This window comes from Asterias rubens, chromosome 5 (genome assembly GCF_902459465.1).
Source record: "Asterias rubens chromosome 5, eAstRub1.3, whole genome shotgun sequence".
NCBI lineage: Eukaryota > Metazoa > Echinodermata > Asteroidea > Forcipulatida > Asteriidae > Asterias > Asterias rubens.
Window position 1 is genome coordinate 2,228,369 of NC_047066.1, and position 21,600 is coordinate 2,249,968.

Sequence of the window (21,600 nt, forward strand, 5' to 3'; positions counted from 1 at the left end):
TTATCCCCGATGCAAATTTAAAATCTATTTAAAATCCATCTTTGTAATAATAACTATGAAGAGACTGTTTGCCAGAGATGAGAGTTGAATATCTACATAATAATCTAAATTCAACAATGATGTTGTTTATCTTTACAAGTCTTGTATAGACCTTTATCACGCTGTCACAATCTTGGTTATGTTCCCTGTTTCCAGTAACGGTAATGAATGCTAACATGGCGCATGGCACCAGACTATTATTTCGTCCAGCCTCAGTGTGGTTACAATGAGTTGGAATGGAGTAAAACCAAGATGACCACACCGTGATAAAGGTCTATTATGCCTAATACTTCACAAACCGAATGTCTGCTTGAGTTAGCATCAGGGGACCATTCAAAATGTGTTCACCATATATGGTATCTTGGCTGGTAATCATTAGCCTGGCAAGAAGTATTGTTTAGCGCATGAAGGTCAGTGATTCATATTCAAACCTAAAGAGGCATTACCCGCGGTGGTTATGAATAAATCTCGCTGCCAAGGAAACGGAGAAAACATCGAGTTCAACTCTCTGTGGGTGCGTTCGTTTAGCTTCCCTGGGTCGACCCCGGTGTGTGGCGGTTTTTTCCCCAGGTCGAACGTGGGTAATTATCTGCACACGTTCGTCCTGGAAAATCAAAACGCCGCACACCGGGGTCGACCCCGGGAAGCTAAACGAACGCACCCTAATAGACTGGCCGCTGGAGATAAACTGGCCGCTTGGGCCGAGCGAATGACCCGAGGTGCATGCCGTCACCATGAGAGGGCGAGTGTGATCGTTCGATTAGCTCTTGTCAGGGGCTCACCCGAACCGAGTGAGCACTGCGGGGTCGACCCAGGGAAGCTTATCGAACGCAACCCAATATTCGCCAAATCGGCTCCAACGACAACGTTTCTGTATATGGAGCGGAAGAGAGCAGCCATTTATAAACTTGAATCTGCTTGTATTACTGCTTTATTTGCATCTAGGACATACAAAAAGTTGCCTGGGTGTGGATTTCACAAAGGTAGTCCTAACTTAGGACTAAGGCAATGCTAAGAGATAGGACCAGTCCTATAAGTTAGGATGAGTTACTGGTCCTAACTTAGGACCAGTCCTATCTCTTAGCATTGCCTAGGACTAGTCCTAAGTTAGGACTACCTTTGTGAAACCAACCCCTGATCTGTAAGAAACTGACCTCGGCCGTTGATTACACTAGTATAAATAATATGGAGAAATATATACATCTGTTTTGAGTTTATTTGCAAAAAACACGAGACGAATTATAACAATGATTGCGCAAAGGTGCTTTAGATAAAAGCCATGGACGGATGGAGAACGTTGACGTGCCGAAAATGAACGACTGCTGAGATGAGAAATAAGAAGGATTGATTAAATGGAAGGCTTTAGTTAGGAACAATATTCGATGCAGCCATTTTGTCTGAGTTCCCTTCCAACAAAGATAAACGAAACCGATGTGTCAATAGGAAATAGTCTGGCACCCTTTTCATTATGAGGCTACTGAAGTATTCATATTTACTGCGTTGACTTTGATGACTTTGATGAGGCAGCTTTGATAAAGGTATATTGTTCTTCTATTGCTCTTCTTCTCTCTGCTCCCCCTTCTCATATCAACTCGATTGTTCCTCATATATTGGTAATGCGGTGCATTCCATCTCTCGAAGGTCTTGTAAACCAGAGGGGAAGTCAAATAAATTGCAGATTTACAGAATTCTATGGATATTAGCTCCACTCGACGGAGAATCTGTCAGACTAAAAGTGATGCATTAGCCGTTAGTCAAAAAGGCGCACGCGGCACCCCCAGATGCCACGCACGAACCCAAATGTCACGTGCGCCTCGAGGCTTGGTAGCGTCTATTGTGCAGTGTGGTTTTGACGTCTAGGTAATTGATTTGGTCTTGGTTGTTTATGCTTAGTTGTTCTGGAAACAAGGCCGTCGCTGTGCAGTTGTGATAATAACTGTTTCAATGGAACACCTCTTCGTAAATTTCAATATCGGTTTACACACTTGGCTCGACTAACAGCTTCAAGCTATTAAACCACTGAAAACAGCCAAGTCAGTTAGGTGTTTAAACACTCGCCGTCTGCAAACAGCAACAGTTTTCAGGGATTATTTAAAACCTGAAATAATTTTGATGAATAACGAAGTGTTTCACAAATGTTAAGACTATTACGAGATAAGCATTGCGGTTGTTGGTCTTGTTCAGCAGTTTGATTGAGGTTGTCCGGCATCTTAGTGCACCATCGTCAGGCGGTGGTTACGTCTTGAAACAGTTATTCAACTCAATTCGCCTTTACTATCAATTTACCACGTTTTGAGAAACTTGCAAGATGTGTTATGGACGGTTTGGCCTCCTCAGCCATCCCGCCCAAGGGATGGAACTTATCAATTAAACACAACTTAAACGTTCTTCTTCTTGAAAACGTAGACCCACAACAGGGTGTTTTATTTAAACACAACTCAAATGAAATACTAGAAAATATACTTGATAAATAATATACGAATAGTGCACCGTCGTCTCGGTGGCGCACCTGAAGGATACAGACCACGAGTCGACGTTGGGTGTGCCTTAAATACTTAACTATTACATAACATCCACCATGGGGGCATGTTAACCTTCATGGAAAAGCCAGGTGTACATAATCACCATGACCAGTGGGCGTGAACTAAACATAAATGTGGGCCGGGGTGAACGTCATCACATACGCCCCTTGTTTTTGAAATTGGCCCCTGACAATTCATACTATTTTAAACATTAGCTTAAATACGTCTTGAACCTACTAGATTTGGAAAGTAAAACATCTTTCCAATGAATAGCTCAAACACTAATAATATACAGTTTATTTTACAAACACATTCTGTTCATTAAATTATTGTTCACTTCAGTACAGTCAATAACTTTTAGTCAACAGCATTTCGCAATATCATTAGATGGTATTTAGATTCAAAATTATGGCGATAAATGTTGATCAGTCAAATATCGACAAGGTCTTAAAGCAAATGAATTGGAATTTTATAAGGCTTAGACGAGTTGACCGACGTCAAGTGAATTTCATCAGTGTCGAGTGGATTCAGCGGCTGTTCCAAGAGATCTTCGTAGCTACTTCGTTGGCAGGGCCGATTGTCGTCTCCTCTGATGTCCAAGGGTAATCCGGATTACCTAAACAAACTAGAATATTTTATACATTACTACAAGATATTGTTTTTAATCAATTACAGTACTTTCTTAACGTAGTTCTGAGGACCACTCAGAATTTATGAAGCTATCATTCTGATACGATAAAGGTATTCACACGTTTGCCAACAAAGCTATAATTTCAATAACTAAAATATATGCCATACAATATTATTAATTTGGTTTGCAAGTGATACGGACAGGATTGCGCTGAAGATAGTTTCTAAGGGTTTCGTTGAGATTTTAAACAGGTTCCCATGAATTTTTGCAGTTGGGGAAATCTTTCCACTTTATCAAAAAGTGTAGTTTGCCATTGACAAACTTGCCACGAAGAACCTTTTCTACGTGAAACTCTTTACCGGCAGGTTGTCCAATGTCCGGTAAACCAGGTATATTTAACCTAGTTTGCTGGGGTTGTTGCGTAGCTAACAAAGGCTGAAAGGAACCTTCTGGGCAATCACTGTCTTCAATGAAATCAAGTGGATCTCTCTGAACAAAATCCCTTGGCATCACGTGATTTGGTGGTCTGGCAAAACGATTATATGCGAATTTCATTCGGTTTACATGAATTGGCACATGAAGTAATTTGTTATTTTCCAGGTTTCGGACTCTGAAATTAACAAGACCGGTTTGTTGCACAAGCAAAAATGGACCACACCAAAATTTCTGGAGTTTTTTAGACAGTCCCTTTTGGGTTGCTGGGATATAAATATAAACCACATCTCCAACTTGATAGGGTACTTCTTGAGTACGACTGTCATAACGTTCCTTCATTGAAGCTTGGTTAGATTCGAGGTGTTTCTTCGATATTTCTCTGGCAACTTCAAGTTGATCAATTAAGTCGTGAATATAATCTCTTACATTTCGGTCTGAATATTCAGGTTTTTCATGAAGAGATACATCAATAGGCAGTACTGCCTCTCTACCATACAACAAAAAGAAAGGGCTGAATCCAATTGAATTGTCCGCAGGTGTACTGCGATACGCAAACTGAATGGCAGGAATATAGTTATCCCAGTTGGTATGGAACTTGTTTACATAATGAGATACTGTAGTTAAAATCACAGAATTAAATCTTTCTTGTACAGCATTACATTGCGGATGGTACGGACTAGTGTTTACTTTGTCAGTACGCATGATTTTGCACACTTCTTGAACTAATTTACTTAAAAAGTTCGTTCCTCGGTCACTTAGGAGTACAAGGGGGCAACCATGATTACAAATAATTTCTTTGAAAAATACAGTTGCTACAGTGGCAGAGTCCGTTTTAGCAATAGGCACAAGGATAGGCCATCTAGTACAATGATCCATGAAACATAATACATATCTATTTCCTGATTCAGTAACTGGGAGGGGGCCTAGAATGTCTACGCTAACCCTTTGAAATGGTCCAGGAACTTTCATGGTAAGCAGTGGGGCTACAACTTTGTGCTTTGGTGTTTTAACACGGTGACAAGAATCACAAGATCTGACCCAATTATCAATATCACGATGCATGAACTTCCAAAAATATCGTTGCCGAATTTTACTGTATGTTCTATGGAAACCAAAGTGAGCTGACAGAACTAGATCGTGACAATGATGAAGAACAGTATCTATGTACGGACTTGGGATGTACAATTGAACAATATTACGTTCTGGTATCCTTCTGTTTCGTGGCGTGTGCCAGACATGATACAAAATGCCATTATGTACAAAATACTGATTTACTTCAAGTAATAACCTACGGGCTAGTTTGTTATCCTCTGAAAGGACATCTGATTCCAAATAATCAATGATCGGTTTCGAAAATGAGTCATTTTGTTGACCCCGTTTGATTTTATCTAGGTCAATGTTCTCATGAACATCAGGTAAGTGATCTTTGAAATTCACCATGTTTTGATTATGCAAACGTTTACCATGTTGGTATCTGAGATTTCGCACTTCGTCTACTTTAGACAAGTTTTCTTCATGTTTGGAATTATCTAAACCAGTTAAAACTTTCTCAGCTTCTGATTGACTTAATTGTGCGGTCTCAATATGTGAACTTTCTACTGGTGGGTGAGAAACACATGTGGGTTGGTAATTATCTTTACAGATTCTACTCAGAGTGTCTACATTAGCAAGTTTCTTGCCTGGTCGGTGTTCAATATCATAACTGTACGATTGCAAATACAAGGACCAACGAGCTAATCTGCCAGATGAACGTTTTTGGTCAAACAACCATTTGAGAGCTTGATGATCAGTTACAATTTTGAATTTTGGGCTATGTTCCAAGTAAGTGGAAAACTTTTTCACTCCTTCAACAACGGCAAGTGCTTCTAATTCCGTCACAGTATAATTGCGTTCCGCTGGCTTAAGTGCTCTACTGGCATATGCAATAGCTCTTTCGTTACCGTCCTGTATTTGGGATAATACAAATCCTAATCCTTGAAAAGACGCATCAGTTTGCAAAACAAATTGTGAGTGTTCATCAAACCTTGGATGGGACAATACAGGTGGCTCTAAAAGTTTTTGTTTCAGTTGCTCAAAAGCTTCTGAACATTCTTTTGTCCATTGGAAAGGAATGTCTTTACGAGTCAGTGCAGCTAATGGTTGAGCAATTTTGCTGAAATCCTTTATGTAACGCCTGTAATAACCAACAAAACCTAGGAATGCACGAACATCTTTGACATTCTTTGGTGATGGGTATTCTTGTACAACTTTGAGCTTTTCTGGGTCAGTTGCAACACCGTCTTCACTAATTATGTGCCCGAGGTAGTGTATTCTATCACATGCAAATGAACATTTCTTTGGCTTAAGTTTAAGATTAACATCTCTGAATTTCTGAAATACTTGGCACAAATGATCGAGATGGTCTTTGAAAGTGTCACTATAAATGATGATGTCATCCAAGTACACTAAACAAAACTTCCAATGCAACCCTCTTAGCACTTCATGCATTGTTCTTTGGAATGCACTGGGTGCATTGTGTAGTCCAAAAGGTAACACATTGAATTCATACAATCCGTCTTGAGTAATGAATGCCGTTTTCTTTTTAGAATCTCTATCTAAACCTATTTGCCAATATCCTGACGCCATATCTAGAGTTGAGAAATATGCTGGTTTAGTCATACCAAGGTTGTTAAAAGTATCGGAAATACTGGGCAGTGGAAAATTGTCTCTGACCGTGATCTGGTTTAATCTTCTAAAGTCAATACAAAATCTGTATTCGCCAGTTTTCTTTGTAACCATAACAACTGGACTAGAAAATGGTGAAGTTGACTCTGAAATAATACCATCATTTAACATTTTGTTAACATGTTCTCTTATTGTCTGCTGTAACCTAGGTGAATGTCTGTATGGGCGGGATCTAACTGGAGGATTGTTACCAATATCGATTCTATGTTCAACCTTATCGTAAAATCCACGTGGGCTTTTTGCGGTTTCAAACACATCAGCATAACTATTGATTAGAGCTTTAAGCTGTTGTTGTTGAGTAAGGTTTATGGAAGAGGATGAAATGTTAATTTTATCGAGAACCTCTTGACCACTAAATGAACATTGTGGGTTTGTAACCTCATGACTAATGTTGGTGTTAGGTTCGATCTTGTCAAAATTGGTTAATACAGAAATGTTCTTCCACAATATTGAACGTACCAATCTTAGTACGGGGAAAAATTGTAACTGGAACCTCGGATGGATTCATTACCATAACTGTTACTTTCGTACCAAAGTCTGTCATGCGGGAGCTAGATATAGTGTTAGCAACTACTAGACCAATGTTCTGGATATTACGTCCACCATGACCCAGGGCGTCGATCGCTACTGAAAAGTAGGGGGGACGGGCGAGCAAGTCTTGAAAATAAATGTCGATTTTCTTTTATTTTGATATATATTTTGTTTTTAAAATAAAAAATAATAACACTGAACTTACCTTAGAATTTACCAACAATTCTACCGCGTGTATCAGCTGACTTGAGTAGAAATTCCTGTGCAATGGCTTGAGGATTTACTGCTGCCAGTCGGTCTCGATGTACGTGGCAGACCATGAGATGGTTAAGACGTTTCTGAGTCATAGTACTTCGCAACCATGTTTTCTTGCGTCGTAGAGCACTGAATGAACGTTAAGCTACACATGAACTTGCTGGGGAGATGAGAAGAAGCCTGAGCAACTGTTCAACTTGAGGGAACATTCTACGGACTTCCGGCACCATTGCCAAAAAGATCTTTCGGTAGTCCTCAACGGATGATCCACTAAACTGATTCCGAAAGAAGGCCAATTGTTGCTGTAGAGAATCCGTGAGTTCAGGATACTTACGAATTGTATGTGGCTGAACGGACCCAGTAAGTAGCACGTCGCTTAAGTCCTTATACAAGATGAGGTCAGTGGATGTGAAGTAGTCTTTTAAGTTAGAAATTGCACTGTCAATGACCTTGAAGAAATCCACTCTGTACAATTCCTCTGCAGAGTTGGCAGTGTACTCTTGGGTAGCTCCATCATCGTGTCTTTTTGGAAGTTTGCGCTTACGTGGAAGAGTTACTGGTTCTAGGTTGCACTGTATGAGTAGTTGTTCTGTTGCTTCAAAGACCTCCCTAAATTGTTGAACACAACGAAGGGTGAGTAGATTACGCCTTGTTACTTCTGCTGCATCAAGCATCCCAGAAACTGTCTTATCTGTTCCTTGGAGAGCCCTATTAAAGTGTTCAAGGCACTGGATAACAGGTAAAGCTGTAAACAATCCAAGAATGCATTTTCCAGACGAAAGACAACTATGAAGGCCGCTAGCTCTTGATGAAGTGTTTGTCCCAAAGTCTTCAGCTGCTTCATGAAGGGCATCCAATACGGCTTCAAAATTCTGCAAAACCGATTTAACTGCAGCTGAATGCGTTAACCAGCGAGTTGGGCATATTGGCTTTAGTCTTGTAGGGGAAGGATTATCAGTGTCAGCAGAATGTAGATTCAAGTACAGGTGTTTGAACTTTCCAGAGCTGTTATATAGGTTGCCGAGTTCCTGTACATATCCAAGGGCATTCCTTATATATGGTGCAGTTTGCAGTGCTTTGGAAGTGATGAGGTGTGTCACATGGGCTCCGCAGTGAAAGTAACTTGCCATCGGTTGTATTTTTTTAATCTCTGCTTGACATCCTTTGTATTTTCCAGACATGTTGCTTGCCCCGTCATACGTTTGTGCTCTAAGGTGTTCTATAGGCAGTTGCAGTCGTATCAGGGCATCCTGCAGCATCTTAGAAAGTGATTCCCCACTTGTTGAGGAAACCTGGTAGAGGCCTAGCATTTCCTCCTGAACAACAAACGAATCATCAACATAACGCACGCACACACTCTCCTGTTCATTGCCCTGAATGTCTTGCGTTCCATCAATTATGATTCCAAACTGTGTAGACATTTTGTTCACATCACTGCAGATATCCCTCAAAACAGCATGGCCCATTAACTGCAAAATTTCGTTCTGAATGTCACCACCTGTAAAAGTAGTCTTCCTTGTTAGCCATCTTTTCAGATTGTCATCATCATCAGCCCGCAACTGCAATAGTTTCTGGAAGTTACCATCCAACGCATCTTTTCCTCTAATGGCAAGACCCTGTTGGGCTAAAAACTGCAATGAGGTAATGATCTTTAGAAGAGCTGACCGTGCGGTATGTTGTTCTTCTCGAAGTCTAGAGTCGAGTTGCACATTGGTATCAGTTTGGATTCTTCGAAATTTTAGATTTTCAGAAGCAAGCTTGTGAGTGGTCGACTTTTCATGTTGTCTAAATTTCTCTGTGCTCTTCTTCCAGTTGCGAAATCCCTTTGACACAAAAGCCTCATCTGAACAGCGGGCAAGCTGAGTAAGATTTTGCCGAGAAGCACTAGTACAACAGTGGCAAAGTACCCCACCTATGCTCTGATCGAAATGAAGCCATGGGAAGTCTTTGAACCACTTGTGCTGAAACTTAAGCTTACGGTTCTGGAGTGTTTGAACTGGGATGCAACTCACATCATCAGGTTGATAAGGTTGATTGGGGAACTGTTCAGCAGTAGTCTCTATCTCAACGTTCGAACATTCACCTTGTTCTTTCTCAATCTCACCAATTTCACTTTGTCTTTGGGCATCATGTTCATCCTGTTCCTGTTGAGACGTAGCCACTGAGAAGAATTTTCTAAGATCCATTTTAGAAAAGCTTTGGGAGGCCAGCGTGAGCGTTTATCGTTTGGCAGCTTGAAGGTCTTCGACAAAATAATCTTGTCATGGCCCAAACTGCTCCTGTTTATTAGCTGTTCCGACCTACCGTCGGAACAGGTATTGTTTTCGTCGAGATTTTTATTAGGTGTTCGTGCTGATGCACGAACACCTATTGTTATTGCTCTGTTTTTTTTTCTTCTCCATCTTCCTTCTTCTTCACCGTCAACTCTTATCTACAGCATAACTCAAGATTCAAGCCAAACTGAACCTTGAAACTCACCAGACAATTGAACCTCAATACGAAGACGGCACAGATTTCATTACGTCATGATGACGTCATTAGGTGTCAAATTACAGGGTTTTTAAAGTTGAAAGGGACCATTTTCGTTTTGCTGTATCTCAACGAATATGAAAGCTATGATGTTCAAAGTTTTCGCATCTGATAGACCAAGACTGGGGCAACATTTGAAAAGTTAACGCCAAAATCGTACGACCTTAGCATCCGGGTCGTTACCCTGGGTCGAAGTTCACCTTCGGGTTTTTTTCGTCAAAAAACAACTTTCGAGCTTTTCTACGGAATAACTCAAGATTGAGATTGAATGGAATGTTGAAACTCAATAGTTAGTTGAACCTCAGTATCAAGACAACACATACTTAATTACGTCAGTATGACGTCATCGGGAATTGAATTACGTTAGATCAAAGTTTAATATTTGTAAAAATCATAACTCAAAAACTATGATTCGGATTTTGACAATCTACACATCATCGGATAGATCATTAAATTACTCACCCTGGCAGACTAATTCTTCTCTAACATTATTTAATTAATAAAATATTTTTAATACTTCTAGTGCAAAACAAAATTTGAAAATTTCATAAAATCTTATCGTATTCATGTTTTTAAAACTACTGATCATTTCAACGTAATTTTTGTTTCAGATTGTAAAACAGCAATCCCGCTCAATCTTTTGCACAGATATAACCAAATTTGGACCTTTACATCAGTCGAAAACGGACGTCAAAGCACCTGTTGACCCACGCGTTTACCCCATTTTGATCAACAACGCACGCTATGTACGCTATGCAGTGCAAGCGCGGGAATTCCCAAAAATGCTCTCTTTAGTCCAGCGAAAGAGGGCGCTGTAACGTTTTTAGTAACATCGAGCGCTGAGTGAATCGCGGTGAATCGCAATAGTTGAGTAATAATGAACAACGTCTCGCACCAAAACTACAAGTAGGAATACATATGCATTGATGTTATAAGATACATTATACACCTTCAGATAGTCCATCACATAATTATAAAATGTTTACAAGTCATACATCAGCTGAAAGGTTTTAATGAACTAGTCAGGATCTACACAAATGAAATCAGTTTAAACTTGGCTTCTTGTTCAAACCAGAGGTTGAAAATAATTGGTCAAAGAAAAATAATTTCACAACCACACATTTGATTTTTTATATATTTATACGTCATTGGGTAGGTATGTAACAACTTAAGAAACGATACACAACATTGACTATTAAACCTTGACCTTCAGTTAAACAGGAAGATGCAGTTAATTATTTGAAAAAATATTACCCCAGAACCAGAAATTAGTTGTTTATTATCTGAACGTCGTCAGATAAGGCTTTGAAAAACATTACTAACGCTATAATTTGTGACCTGACAAAATTGTCTTCCGGTTCAAACCGGATATTTAATATTTGAAAAAAATCATAACACCTGAACCATACATTGGATTTTTTCAATCTATGCATCATCTGAAAGGTCTTAATAGACTTATCACGTGCTATACAATATGCGACCCTGTTTGACCTTGACTTCCAGTTAAAGTTGGAAACTGATATATAATGTTTGAAAAATAAAAAAATCCTAAACCACATGATTTGATTTTTATCATCTATACGTCAAAAGAAAGAACTCAAAAGACATCACCAACGCTACCAAGTGTGACCTCATTTGACAGTACCTTCCGGTTCAAAACGGAAGTTGAAACTTTATATTTGAAAAAATCATAACTTCTAAACCAAATATTGGATTTTTACGACCCATCCATCATTTAAAAGGTCTTAATAAACTTATCACGCGCAACATAAAAAGTAACCCCTATTTGACCTTTTATCCGATGCAAACCGGATGTTGGTGTTTAATTTGTAAACAAATCATAACTCCTTAACCAGTCATTGGATTGATGAGGTAAATGTTGTCACCAATTCATTCACTCACTCACCACGAACACCTTGTTTTTGTAGTAAACAAAATTGTACATGTACCTCTAGTTATTTTTATTATTATTATTATTCTTTGTTTCCGCACAAAACCCCATTGCGTTTGTACAGCATTTTTGTTCATGCTCCGTCTCCTAAAGTATAAGGATAAAAGAGTTAAATCATTTATCAAATTGAAGCTTAGAACATAAGCTTTACTCTAATAAAAAAGTGTTAACATTCTTAATTAATTAACCACGTGGTCTTCATTTGAATTTTTAATTTGTAAACTTGATGCAGTCACTTTCATGTTATTGTGAAACATTCTCTTCGGTAATACAACACAGTATGTACTTCGATGAGTTGTTGACTTCTTGAAAGGAGTCTATACTATTTTGTTTCCTACCTGCGTTCTGGACACATTACTCTGTACACGCACAACGTACGGAGGTTTAGGATTTTCGTTAAATCAACTTGTACTAGATCAAACATCAAACCACCGACCCCCAAAAAATTTTAAAATCGTAATTAACTAACCCCGTGACCCATATTTGCATATTTAATTGTACAAGGGGACAAAGTTGTTGGAGCTTCCTGTTGATGCTGACATCATGAGAACATCAGCACAAGTATTGGAATTGCACTATTGAACCACTTGGAGTGTTCATGGAGTCCAACACGTCAGTCTAGAGTCCAACTCTGATTGAAAAAAACAATTCAGGCATCATCTTCAATTTAATTTTATGCAACAAGCAAACTTATAAATTTTCTGATTTTATTTCAAAGGGTAACATAAATGGCTGTTAGCAAACGGTTTCCAACAAAAACTACATGGTGTACGTGCATAATACTCTTACTGGCCTCAAGCATTGACCTCTAGATAATAAATCAAGCATTCAGTTTCGAACAATACCAATCGTCAGCCGTTGAAGTTCATTGAACATGGGGCTGATGGCGATCAAAAGGCTAAAAGTTTGTTATCGCCACATTATTCAGCGAACCATGAATCATACACAGCTACTATTCACAAGAAAATCTATGCGTTGAGGGTAAACAGACAGCACACAATGGAACCACTGGGCTCACACTGTGTGGTCTAGTATAGGAAGATATTATGGAACGCCAAAGAGGCATTTAATCATCGGTGATGGTCGTTTGCAACCGGTGATCAAATTTGTCATCGGTGGTGGTCCTATGCGATCGGTGATCAACTTTAGCAATCGGTGATAAAACACGATCGGTGGTCCATTTTAGCGATCGGTCATGCATATTCATGATCGGTGATGGTATTAGCGATCGGTCATGCATATTCACGACCGGTGATAGCTTTTTGCAATCGGTCAACTTTAGGGATCGGTGATGGCTTTTTGCAATCGGTCTACTTTAGGGATCGGTGATGGCTTTTTGCAATCGGTCAACTTTAGTGATCGGTGATGGCTTTTTGCATTCGGTCAACTTTAGTGATCGGTGATGGCTTTTTGCAATCGGTCAACTTTAGTGATCGGAGGTGGCTTTTTGCAATCAGTCAAGTTTAGGGATCGGTGGTGGCTTTTTGCAATCGGTCAACTTTTGCAACCGGTGATGGGATTTTGGGATATCCGAATTTTGCGTCCGGTCGGTGCAGGCCTACTTCAAAAACTATGATTGTGTAGATTGTGGATAATAATTGTTGTTATTTTCTAGTTCACACCACCGTGGAGGAATAAATTACACTCACCAGCGGGTTGAATGACGTGCCAAACATTTTTAGAAGAGTACCTTTTTCTAACTATGTAAGGGGGAACGCAACAAACATCAAATTAATTAGCTCTTTCTAAAAAATAATAATAATAATAACAAAGGGGTATGAGAGGGTGTGCAAGCGGATATATGTCCCACAATTGGTTGTCGTCTTCCGGAAATGGTGTATGCCGGGGAAATACAAATAGTTATATTCAGTGAAGGGAAATGTTTTTGAACAAGAGTCTTTTAACCGATAGTTTTGTGTGTTAGGTGAAATTTGAAATCATACAAGTAGCCCTGTGTAAACAGAGCCGGAGGTGAGAACATTATGACCACACAAAAACCGTTTTTGATCGAAAAAACATAATTTTTATGTGCATCATATGAATGGGTTTTTTTTAGGACAAGCACAGATATAGTAAAACCGGGACGCACTCAACACGTTTTATAAAAGGCTAGGTAAAGTATTATACAAATATTTCCTTTTAAACGGAGAGGCATGTATTAATTGAATCCAAAGCGAAAAACGTACGGTATAAAGTTCTTAATTTAGGGGGGGGGGGGCGCAAGGCGAAACAGGTGTTATAAAGTACTAAAGCGGAAATAATACAGGAGCGAGAAATTCTCAACCAAATCCAGTGTCAGGGAGGGTGGAGGTGTTTGGAAAAGGAAAACATGTTATTGGTGAGGTCTCTCACTGTTGGAGTCATTGATGACATAATCATATAAAAAAAAAATTTAAAAAAACATTCACTTGACCAGTTTATCTCATAGTTTATCTCCCAATCATGGAGGAATTGGCTCGACTAACAGCTTCAAGCTATTAAACCACTGAAAACAGCCAAGTCAGTTAGGTGTTTAAACACTCGCCGTCTGCAAACAGCAACAGTTTTCAGGGATTATTTAAAACCTGAAATAATTTTGATGAATAACGAAGTGTTTCACAAATGTTAAGACTATTACGAGATAAGCATTGCGGTTGTTGGTCTTGTTCAGCAGTTTGATTGAGGTTGTCCGGCATCTTAGTGCACCATCGTCAGGCGGTGGTTACGTCTTGAAACAGTTATTCAACTCAATTCGCCTTTACTATCAATTTACCACGTTTTGAGAAACTTGCAAGATGTGTTATGGACGGTTTGGCCTCCTCAGCCATCCCGCCCAAGGGATGGAACTTATCAATTAAACACAACTTAAACGTTCTTCTTCTTGAAAACGTAGACCCACAACAGGGTGTTTTATTTAAACACAACTCAAATGAAATACTAGAAAATATACTTGATAAATAATATACGAATAGTGCACCGTCGTCTCGGTGGCGCACCTGAAGGATACAGACCACGAGTCGACGTTGGGTGTGCCTTAAATACTTAACTATTACATAACATCCACCATGGGGGCATGTTAACCTTCATGGAAAAGCCAGGTGTACATAATCACCATGACCAGTGGGCGTGAACTAAACATAAATGTGGGCCGGGGTGAACGTCATCACATACGCCCCTTGTTTTTGAAATTGGCCCCTGACAATTCATACTATTTTAAACATTAGCTTAAATACGTCTTGAACCTACTAGATTTGGAAAGTAAAACATCTTTCCAATGAATAGCTCAAACACTAATAATATACAGTTTATTTTACAAACACATTCTGTTCATTAAATTATTGTTCACTTCAGTACAGTCAATAACTTTTAGTCAACAGCATTTCGCAATATCATTAGATGGTATTTAGATTCAAAATTATGGCGATAAATGTTGATCAGTCAAATATCGACAAGGTCTTAAAGCAAATGAATTGGAATTTTATAAGGCTTAGACGAGTTGACCGACGTCAAGTGAATTTCATCAGTGTCGAGTGGATTCAGCGGCTGTTCCAAGAGATCTTCGTAGCTACTTCGTTGGCAGGGCCGATTGTCGTCTCCTCTGATGTCCAAGGGTAATCCGGATTACCTAAACAAACTAGAATATTTTATACATTACTACAAGATATTGTTTTTAATCAATTACAGTACTTTCTTAACGTAGTTCTGAGGACCACTCAGAATTTATGAAGCTATCATTCTGATACGATAAAGGTATTCACACGTTTGCCAACAAAGCTATAATTTCAATAACTAAAATATATGCCATACAATATTATTAATTTGGTTTGCAAGTGATACGGACAGGATTGCGCTGAAGATAGTTTCTAAGGGTTTCGTTGAGATTTTAAACAGGTTCCCATGAATTTTTGCAGTTGGGGAAATCTTTCCACTTTATCAAAAAGTGTAGTTTGCCATTGACAAACTTGCCACGAAGAACCTTTTCTACGTGAAACTCTTTACCGGCAGGTTGTCCAATGTCCGGTAAACCAGGTATATTTAACCTAGTTTGCTGGGGTTGTTGCGTAGCTAACAAAGGCTGAAAGGAACCTTCTGGGCAATCACTGTCTTCAATGAAATCAAGTGGATCTCTCTGAACAAAATCCCTTGGCATCACGTGATTTGGTGGTCTGGCAAAACGATTATATGCGAATTTCATTCGGTTTACATGAATTGGCACATGAAGTAATTTGTTATTTTCCAGGTTTCGGACTCTGAAATTAACAAGACCGGTTTGTTGCACAAGCAAAAATGGACCACACCAAAATTTCTGGAGTTTTTTAGACAGTCCCTTTTGGGTTGCTGGGATATAAATATAAACCACATCTCCAACTTGATAGGGTACTTCTTGAGTACGACTGTCATAACGTTCCTTCATTGAAGCTTGGTTAGATTCGAGGTGTTTCTTCGATATTTCTCTGGCAACTTCAAGTTGATCAATTAAGTCGTGAATATAATCTCTTACATTTCGGTCTGAATATTCAGGTTTTTCATGAAGAGATACATCAATAGGCAGTACTGCCTCTCTACCATACAACAAAAAGAAAGGGCTGAATCCAATTGAATTGTCCGCAGGTGTACTGCGATACGCAAACTGAATGGCAGGAATATAGTTATCCCAGTTGGTATGGAACTTGTTTACATAATGAGATACTGTAGTTAAAATCACAGAATTAAATCTTTCTTGTACAGCATTACATTGCGGATGGTACGGACTAGTGTTTACTTTGTCAGTACGCATGATTTTGCACACTTCTTGAACTAATTTACTTAAAAAGTTCGTTCCTCGGTCACTTAGGAGTACAAGGGGGCAACCATGATTACAAATAATTTCTTTGAAAAATACAGTTGCTACAGTGGCAGAGTCCGTTTTAGCAATAGGCACAAGGATAGGCCATCTAGTACAATGATCCATGAAACATAATACATATCTATTTCCTGATTCAGTAACTGGGAGGGGGCCTAGAATGTCTACGCTAACCCTTTGAAATGGTCCAGGAACTTTCATGGTAAGCAGTGGGGCTACAACTTTGTGCTTTGGTGTTTTAACACGGTGACAAGAATCACAAGATCTGACCCAATTATCAATATCACGATGCATGAACTTCCAAAAATATCGTTGCCGAATTTTACTGTATGTTCTATGGAAACCAAAGTGAGCTGACAGAACTAGATCGTGACAATGATGAAGAACAGTATCTATGTACGGACTTGGGATGTACAATTGAACAATATTACGTTCTGGTATCCTTCTGTTTCGTGGCGTGTGCCAGACATGATACAAAATGCCATTATGTACAAAATACTGATTTACTTCAAGTAATAACCTACGGGCTAGTTTGTTATCCTCTGAAAGGACATCTGATTCCAAATAATCAATGATCGGTTTCGAAAATGAGTCATTTTGTTGACCCCGTTTGATTTTATCTAGGTCAATGTTCTCATGAACATCAGGTAAGTGATCTTTGAAATTCACCATGTTTTGATTATGCAAACGTTTACCATGTTGGTATCTGAGATTTCGCACTTCGTCTACTTTAGACAAGTTTTCTTCATGTTTGGAATTATCTAAACCAGTTAAAACTTTCTCAGCTTCTGATTGACTTAATTGTGCGGTCTCAATATGTGAACTTTCTACTGGTGGGTGAGAAACACATGTGGGTTGGTAATTATCTTTACAGATTCTACTCAGAGTGTCTACATTAGCAAGTTTCTTGCCTGGTCGGTGTTCAATATCATAACTGTACGATTGCAAATACAAGGACCAACGAGCTAATCTGCCAGATGAACGTTTTTGGTCAAACAACCATTTGAGAGCTTGATGATCAGTTACAATTTTGAATTTTGGGCTATGTTCCAAGTAAGTGGAAAACTTTTTCACTCCTTCAACAACGGCAAGTGCTTCTAATTCCGTCACAGTATAATTGCGTTCCGCTGGCTTAAGTGCTCTACTGGCATATGCAATAGCTCTTTCGTTACCGTCCTGTATTTGGGATAATACAAATCCTAATCCTTGAAAAGACGCATCAGTTTGCAAAACAAATTGTGAGTGTTCATCAAACCTTGGATGGGACAATACAGGTGGCTCTAAAAGTTTTTGTTTCAGTTGCTCAAAAGCTTCTGAACATTCTTTTGTCCATTGGAAAGGAATGTCTTTACGAGTCAGTGCAGCTAATGGTTGAGCAATTTTGCTGAAATCCTTTATGTAACGCCTGTAATAACCAACAAAACCTAGGAATGCACGAACATCTTTGACATTCTTTGGTGATGGGTATTCTTGTACAACTTTGAGCTTTTCTGGGTCAGTTGCAACACCGTCTTCACTAATTATGTGCCCGAGGTAGTGTATTCTATCACATGCAAATGAACATTTCTTTGGCTTAAGTTTAAGATTAACATCTCTGAATTTCTGAAATACTTGGCACAAATGATCGAGATGGTCTTTGAAAGTGTCACTATAAATGATGATGTCATCCAAGTACACTAAACAAAACTTCCAATGCAACCCTCTTAGCACTTCATGCATTGTTCTTTGGAATGCACTGGGTGCATTGTGTAGTCCAAAAGGTAACACATTGAATTCATACAATCCGTCTTGAGTAATGAATGCCGTTTTCTTTTTAGAATCTCTATCTAAACCTATTTGCCAATATCCTGACGCCATATCTAGAGTTGAGAAATATGCTGGTTTAGTCATACCAAGGTTGTTAAAAGTATCGGAAATACTGGGCAGTGGAAAATTGTCTCTGACCGTGATCTGGTTTAATCTTCTAAAGTCAATACAAAATCTGTATTCGCCAGTTTTCTTTGTAACCATAACAACTGGACTAGAAAATGGTGAAGTTGACTCTGAAATAATACCATCATTTAACATTTTGTTAACATGTTCTCTTATTGTCTGCTGTAACCTAGGTGAATGTCTGTATGGGCGGGATCTAACTGGAGGATTGTTACCAATATCGATTCTATGTTCAACCTTATCGTAAAATCCACGTGGGCTTTTTGCGGTTTCAAACACATCAGCATAACTATTGATTAGAGCTTTAAGCTGTTGTTGTTGAGTAAGGTTTATGGAAGAGGATGAAATGTTAATTTTATCGAGAACCTCTTGACCACTAAATGAACATTGTGGGTTTGTAACCTCATGACTAATGTTGGTGTTAGGTTCGATCTTGTCAAAATTGGTTAATACAGAAATGTTCTTCCACAATATTGAACGTACCAATCTTAGTACGGGGAAAAATTGTAACTGGAACCTCGGATGGATTCATTACCATAACTGTTACTTTCGTACCAAAGTCTGTCATGCGGGAGCTAGATATAGTGTTAGCAACTACTAGACCAATGTTCTGGATATTACGTCCACCATGACCCAGGGCGTCGATCGCTACTGAAAAGTAGGGGGGACGGGCGAGCAAGTCTTGAAAATAAATGTCGATTTTCTTTTATTTTGATATATATTTTGTTTTTAAAATAAAAATAATAACACTGAACTTACCTTAGAATTTACCAACAATTCTACCGCGTGTATCAGCTGACTTGAGTAGAAATTCCTGTGCAATGGCTTGAGGATTTACTGCTGCCAGTCGGTCTCGATGTACGTGGCAGACCATGAGATGGTTAAGACGTTTCTGAGTCATAGTACTTCGCAACCATGTTTTCTTGCGTCGTAGAGCACTGAATGAACGTTAAGCTACACATGAACTTGCTGGGGAGATGAGAAGAAGCCTGAGCAACTGTTCAACTTGAGGGAACATTCTACGGACTTCCGGCACCATTGCCAAAAAGATCTTTCGGTAGTCCTCAACGGATGATCCACTAAACTGATTCCGAAAGAAGGCCAATTGTTGCTGTAGAGAATCCGTGAGTTCAGGATACTTACGAATTGTATGTGGCTGAACGGACCCAGTAAGTAGCACGTCGCTTAAGTCCTTATACAAGATGAGGTCAGTGGATGTGAAGTAGTCTTTTAAGTTAGAAATTGCACTGTCAATGACCTTGAAGAAATCCACTCTGTACAATTCCTCTGCAGAGTTGGCAGTGTACTCTTGGGTAGCTCCATCATCGTGTCTTTTTGGAAGTTTGCGCTTACGTGGAAGAGTTACTGGTTCTAGGTTGCACTGTATGAGTAGTTGTTCTGTTGCTTCAAAGACCTCCCTAAATTGTTGAACACAACGAAGGGTGAGTAGATTACGCCTTGTTACTTCTGCTGCATCAAGCATCCCAGAAACTGTCTTATCTGTTCCTTGGAGAGCCCTATTAAAGTGTTCAAGGCACTGGATAACAGGTAAAGCTGTAAACAATCCAAGAATGCATTTTCCAGACGAAAGACAACTATGAAGGCCGCTAGCTCTTGATGAAGTGTTTGTCCCAAAGTCTTCAGCTGCTTCATGAAGGGCGTCCAATACGGCTTCAAAATTCTGCAAAACCGATTTAACTGCAGCTGAATGCGTTAACCAGCGAGTTGGGCATATTGGCTTTAGTCTTGTAGGGGAAGGATTATCAGTGTCAGCAGAATGTAGATTCAAGTACAGGTGTTTGAACTTTCCAGAGCTGTTATATAGGTTGCCGAGTTCCTGTACATATCCAAGGGCATTCCTTATATATGGTGCAGTTTGCAGTGCTTTGGAAGTGATGAGGTGTGTCACATGGGCTCCGCAGTGAAAGTAACTTGCCATCGGTTGTATTTTTTTAATCTCTGCTTGACATCCTTTGTATTTTCCAGACATGTTGCTTGCCCCGTCATACGTTTGTGCTCTAAGGTGTTCTATAGGCAGTTGCAGTCGTATCAGGGCATCCTGCAGCATCTTAGAAAGTGATTCCCCACTTGTTGAGGAAACCTGGTAGAGGCCTAGCATTTCCTCCTGAACAACAAACGAATCATCAACATAACGCACGCACACACTCTCCTGTTCATTGCCCTGAATGTCTTGCGTTCCATCAATTATGATTCCAAACTGTGTAGACATTTTGTTCACATCACTGCAGATATCCCTCAAAACAGCATGGCCCATTAACTGCAAAATTTCGTTCTGAATGTCACCACCTGTAAAAGTAGTCTTCCTTGTTAGCCATCTTTTCAGATTGTCATCATCATCAGCCCGCAACTGCAATAGTTTCTGGAAGTTACCATCCAACGCATCTTTTCCTCTAATGGCAAGACCCTGTTGGGCTAAAAACTGCAATGAGGTAATGATCTTTAGAAGAGCTGACCGTGCGGTATGTTGTTCTTCTCGAAGTCTAGAGTCGAGTTGCACATTGGTATCAGTTTGGATTCTTCGAAATTTTAGATTTTCAGAAGCAAGCTTGTGAGTGGTCGACTTTTCATGTTGTCTAAATTTCTCTGTGCTCTTCTTCCAGTTGCGAAATCCCTTTGACACAAAAGCCTCATCTGAACAGCGGGCAAGCTGAGTAAGATTTTGCCGAGAAGCACTAGTACAACAGTGGCAAAGTACCCCACCTATGCTCTGATCGAAATGAAGCCATGGGAAGTCTTTGAACCACTTGTGCTGAAACTTAAGCTTACGGTTCTGGAGTGTTTGAACTGGGATGCAACTCACATCATCAGGTTGATAAGGTTGATTGGGGAACTGTTCAGCAGTAGTCTCTATCTCAACGTTCGAACATTCACCTTGTTCTTTCTCAATCTCACCAATTTCACTTTGTCTTTGGGCATCATGTTCATCCTGTTCCTGTTGAGACGTAGCCACTGAGAAGAATTTTCTAAGATCCATTTTAGAAAAGCTTTGGGAGGCCAGCGTGAGCGTTTATCGTTTGGCAGCTTGAAGGTCTTCGACAAAATAATCTTGTCATGGCCCAAACTGCTCCTGTTTATTAGCTGTTCCGACCTACCGTCGGAACAGGTATTGTTTTCGTCGAGATTTTTATTAGGTGTTCGTGCTGATGCACGAACACCTATTGTTATTGCTCTGTTTTTTTTTCTTCTCCATCTTCCTTCTTCTTCACCG

The 21,600-nt window shown here is 39.5% G+C and overlaps 2 protein-coding genes across 2 annotated transcripts; both read right to left on the minus strand.

Annotated features, from left to right (window-relative positions):
- Window positions 1-7,277: 7,277 nt before the first annotated feature.
- On the minus strand, window positions 7,278-9,323 carry LOC117290070 (zinc finger MYM-type protein 1-like). The gene has a single exon (XM_033771318.1). It carries the CDS (start codon window positions 9,321-9,323, stop codon window positions 7,278-7,280), a length of 2,046 nt encoding a protein of 681 aa, XP_033627209.1.
- Window positions 9,324-19,320: 9,997 nt separating this feature from the next.
- Window positions 19,321-21,366, minus strand: LOC117290071 (zinc finger MYM-type protein 1-like). The gene has a single exon (XM_033771319.1). The coding sequence runs from the start codon at window positions 21,364-21,366 to the stop codon at window positions 19,321-19,323; it is 2,046 nt and encodes a 681-aa protein (XP_033627210.1).
- Between the last annotated feature and the right edge of the window lie 234 nt (window positions 21,367-21,600).

Coding starts and splice junctions, on each gene's coding strand:
- LOC117290071 (XM_033771319.1), bottom strand. CDS start 21,366: ATGGATCTTAGAAAATTCTTCTCAGTGGCTACGTCTCAACAGGAACAG.
- LOC117290070 (XM_033771318.1), bottom strand. CDS start 9,323: ATGGATCTTAGAAAATTCTTCTCAGTGGCTACGTCTCAACAGGAACAG.